A 4,532-nucleotide genomic window follows, 5' to 3' on the forward strand; every position below is an offset into this window, starting at 1 on the left:
TATATATATATATATATATACACATATGTGTATATATATATATATATATAAGTCAGTAAATAGTGGGGACGAAAGAAACAACAACAGACGAGGACAGGTGGTGTAAACAACAAAAAGGATGTATTAGTTTAACACTCGGGAATATATATATATATATATATATATATATACACATATTACATATACACATAAATGCATACATATATGTACTGAAAGCCAGGCAGTCTTTGCTATGGAAACTTCGAAAGAACAATTGTTTCTATAGAGTACTGAATGAGTTATTTTTACGTGTACCTGATTTCTATGTTTCTTCACGACAGCCTTGAACCAACTTATCTAATTTTAGTAAAGAGAGAAAATATAATATCTTGAACTGAATTTCTTCTGCATAATTTAAAATGCTTTTCTTTCCAGTTCTTAAAAGAATACGCTAATTATAGTGTGCATAGCCAAGGGAAAATAAATGAAATATTGGCGTTTTTATAATTATAAGAGGAACCTATATTGAAAATAGATATTATTCTGTTGTACGACATTTCTGGCAAAAATGTACGAGTTACTCCCAGGCATCCTACTTCGACCTTACAACCTAAAAACAATGTTTTTCTTTGTGTCAAAATATGAAGAAATAAAAGGTGTGATATATCGTGCGTCGCTGTTACTGATCGGCACTGCTGAAATAGCCAGGAGTTTTGTTTTAAAGTAGTTCTATATATTCTAAACATTAGGCAGAAAAGCAAAACAATACATTACACACACACACGCACACAAATACACACACACACGGACACAAATACACACACAGAAATATCTAAATATTGTTATACTTGGGACGGTCATATTGGCAATAAACATACACACCATTTAGCTTTCACTTCAGCTTTATTGTTATAAGTTATTGGTTATTTTAATACAGTTCTATATTTAAGAGTTGCAGAATTATGTACATTATTTACATTACTAACATTTGACGGATATCTGTCATCTTGCTAACAAACAAGATGCGGACAAATATCCGTCAAATGTAAATAATACAAATAATGTATTGGTTATTTTGTTAAAGCGTTTTCGTCACACATTCTGTGACCTGAATGTCTATTTGTTCTACCATACCGTGTCTGCTCTTTTTTCTGGCCTTATTCTGTCTCCTTCATTTTGTCTTTCTGACTGAGAGACAGTGAAGAAGAGCTAATTATGGTTGAGGCCGTCACTGATTATTATACGAAATAGCTTGACAAAATAACCATCCTCAAATGGAACAACGTCCGTTTCACACACACGCGTGCACACTCACATACACACATATATATACATTAAAATTTATATATACATATATATATATTTGTGAATATAAATATACTTATATATATATATATATGTATATATATATATATATATATAATTGTGTGTGTGTGTGTGTGTGTGTGCGTGTGTGTGTGTGTGTAGAAATGCATAAAGTAATATGATTTTCCGTCGGTTTCAATGATTATTATTTCAGTTTGATCAACAAGACAACGAACGTCTTGATTCAATGGCTCAGTATTCCACAGACACAACATAATTATCTGGTAGAATCAGCATCACTCAGTGTGTGACAAAATCGGCCGTTTGAATCTCGGGTACATTACATTAAAACGGTCTTGCAAGTAGTTTCTGAATATTCAGTCCACTTGCATCACTTGAGCTTACCAAGTATGTTACACAATGGGATCGAACCCACAACCCTATGACCAAGAATCGTACTTGTTAACCACTAAGTATGCCGACATGCTTTCGGAAATATAGCAATCAAATTAGTTTTCCGTATATTATTGAAGTTTATTTAGTTATCTTGCATCATTTAGTTCATCATTAAGTGTAAGCATAGGTGTCTAGTAAGGTGTAATCAACGGTGTCGTTTTGAGTTCAGTTCCACTGCGTGGCACCTTATGCAAGTATCTTCTACCACAGCCCAAAGTCAATCGATGTCATGTGAATCAATTTCGTTAATGGAAAATGTGAGGAACCCTCAGGTATGTGTGTGCGTTGTGTGCGTGCTTGCGTTAGTGCTCGTCTCTTACAGTTTTAGAACCGGTGTTGGTTTGCTGATATACCCGTAGCATATTGCTTCACCATAATAGATAGAGAAAGTAAGTGTTAACCATTTTCAAAAAAAAAAAATGAGTACTGGATTCGATTCGTTCAACTAACCCCTTCAAAGGCTGCCCCAGCATGGCTGCAGTACAAATGACTGAGACAAGCAAAAGATAAAAGATAAAGAATCCAGGAGGAACAATATAGGCATCAAGATGCTGCTGCATTCCTAACATTCTCTCGTTTGAAAGTTGGAGCTTACCTAAGTTCAGAGACATTAAAAATTATATACCAGCTGTATAGTAATGTTCCTTTACGCGTTTATATGATTTAAATTTCTTTCTGCATTCTTACCATAGCAGAGTTACTAAGATTTTGTTTTCTTTAAGAATTCTGGCGCTCAAGCCCATAAAACCCGACAAGGATGATAATTATACAATGAACATTATTCTGCATTCAGTTTCGTTTAGATGATTATGAAGGTGTTCGCTTTAAATACTTGCATTTACAATATTCACGAATTAATTCCCTTTGAATAGTGGTTTACTGTATCGCTTATTGAACTTGATAATCTTCCCAAAACATGATAAACTCGGTTTATCGAAATCGCTGTCAATATTTCAGAGACACTTCACGACTGAGAATAATATATTGTTAAAGTAACGTGCTACCGAAATGGTTAACATGCATATGCTAGATGTGGAATAAAAATAATGCAGCTCTAAACTGAATAAGAAGTGATGCTCTACTTATTGTCACATGGTCATTATCTAAGACAGTTAGACGTTCATAAAAATACCAGAGATCTTTCTATTTTCTTCGTTAATCAGTTAAAATTTTGTGACAAGAAATATATAAGCTGAATGACCTCATTAAAGTATCTTCGAGTACTTTTAATCGAAGGTAGTGGGGGGCATTTGTATAATGTGGTGTGTTGCCTTAAGAAATGCACTATTAACACAGCATTTGTGTCCTATACTGTATGCATTATGTATGTAAATTTCAATATGACTAATGGAGAGAGTATGTTTCTTTATCTTGAATATTGTTGCTTCTGATATTCCATTGACGTCTAATTTGTGTATCTAGACTAAAGGTATACTTCTATTTGCAGATGGCACTTCCATTTCGCACAAACATTGACTATTCAAAAGCATGCAGTTGTGGTTGTTCACCACGGTTGACCTATGTATCTTATATCCATTTATTGTTATTACTTTTAATTAGCTGCTGGAAATCTAAAATTTCTTGTTAAAATTTTGTGGCTGCTGACATAAACATTTTGAAATTTTTTTCCGAAATCAGCAACGTCATGTACTGAGTTTCTTATGATGTGGAAAACTAGTGAGCAACATCAATGATTACCTATTTATATATTTCTTGAGGTTCAATAATCCTATAGCGTTACAATCGTTAGAGTGTCGGGAAATATGTTTTGTGGTATTCATTCCAGGTCTGCCCTCTGTTCAATTTCACGGATGTGAAGTTTGCCTTCCATCCTATAAGAGTCTATAAATAAAATATAATTGAAGCACTGACTGATTCTTCTCTCCCTGTCTCTATGTTTCTGACTCTGTCTGACTATCTGTTTGTCTCTCGTTCTGTTGTTCACTCTTTTCCCGTCTTGGAGAAATCGTCTTCGCTCAGACCTGGAGAATGATGGGTTCCTTGAGGTTTAAGATGTCCACGACACGTTACAAATCCCGACGGCATCCTTACAAATCCACCAGAGATTGTACAGTCGTTCGGTGTTAGATCTATAGTGTAATCATTATGATCAAATCACACTTAATTATGTCACAAACTGATGTCAAAAATATTCGCATTCCAAAGTAGATTTCAACACATGGAAACAAAAGAAATAAAACATTTCATCGATAAAAATGTAGTAAAGAACATACCTAATGCACATACAAGAAGTGCATGGATTAACGTGACAGCCACACAAACTCGTACGAAATCCTGCATTGTTACCATAATGAATTTTGATGTCACAAACCCTGCAATAATTCGAATCTTAAGCAAACACTTTTAGAAATCCCGTCCATCGCATGGCGAAATTTCATATGAGGGCCTTTTGGTTGTCCTGTCACTTTGGGCATTCAGCCAGTTTATTTTCGACTCTGAAACAAAGAAGAAAGATAAAGATGAAATAGGATATCAGAAATTTGAAACAAATCAACCAGAATTCTTAGATGTTTTATATTAGAGTCTCATACACACATATACTTACACACATATACATACACACATATGCTTAGACACAGATACACAGACATAAACACAAGCATACACCTACGAATATATATGGTTCATACCTGACTATTTAACAGCGTATGGTAGATTTTTCGCATTAAAAATTAGGTTTAATATCAATAATTTGATTTCAGTGTGTGGTACTGTGTACGTTTGTGTGCATATATATATATATATATATATATATATATATATATGTATGT

At 33.9% G+C, this 4,532-nt stretch overlaps 1 protein-coding gene across 1 annotated transcript in view; it reads right to left on the bottom strand.

Annotated features, from left to right (window-relative positions):
- Positions 1-4,532, bottom strand: part of LOC106870663 (neuronal acetylcholine receptor subunit alpha-3) — a 271,917-nt gene that overhangs the window by 247,937 nt on the left and 19,448 nt on the right. The window contains exon 2 of the mRNA XM_052971699.1: positions 3,975-4,196. Within this exon, the coding sequence (XP_052827659.1) occupies positions 3,975-4,050 (76 nt within the window). The 5' untranslated portion in view covers positions 4,051-4,196. The remainder of the gene's footprint in view (positions 1-3,974; positions 4,197-4,532) is intronic.

The sequence above is a fragment of the Octopus bimaculoides genome, chromosome 1 (assembly GCF_001194135.2).
Source record: "Octopus bimaculoides isolate UCB-OBI-ISO-001 chromosome 1, ASM119413v2, whole genome shotgun sequence".
Classification (NCBI taxonomy): Eukaryota; Metazoa; Mollusca; class Cephalopoda; order Octopoda; family Octopodidae; genus Octopus; species Octopus bimaculoides.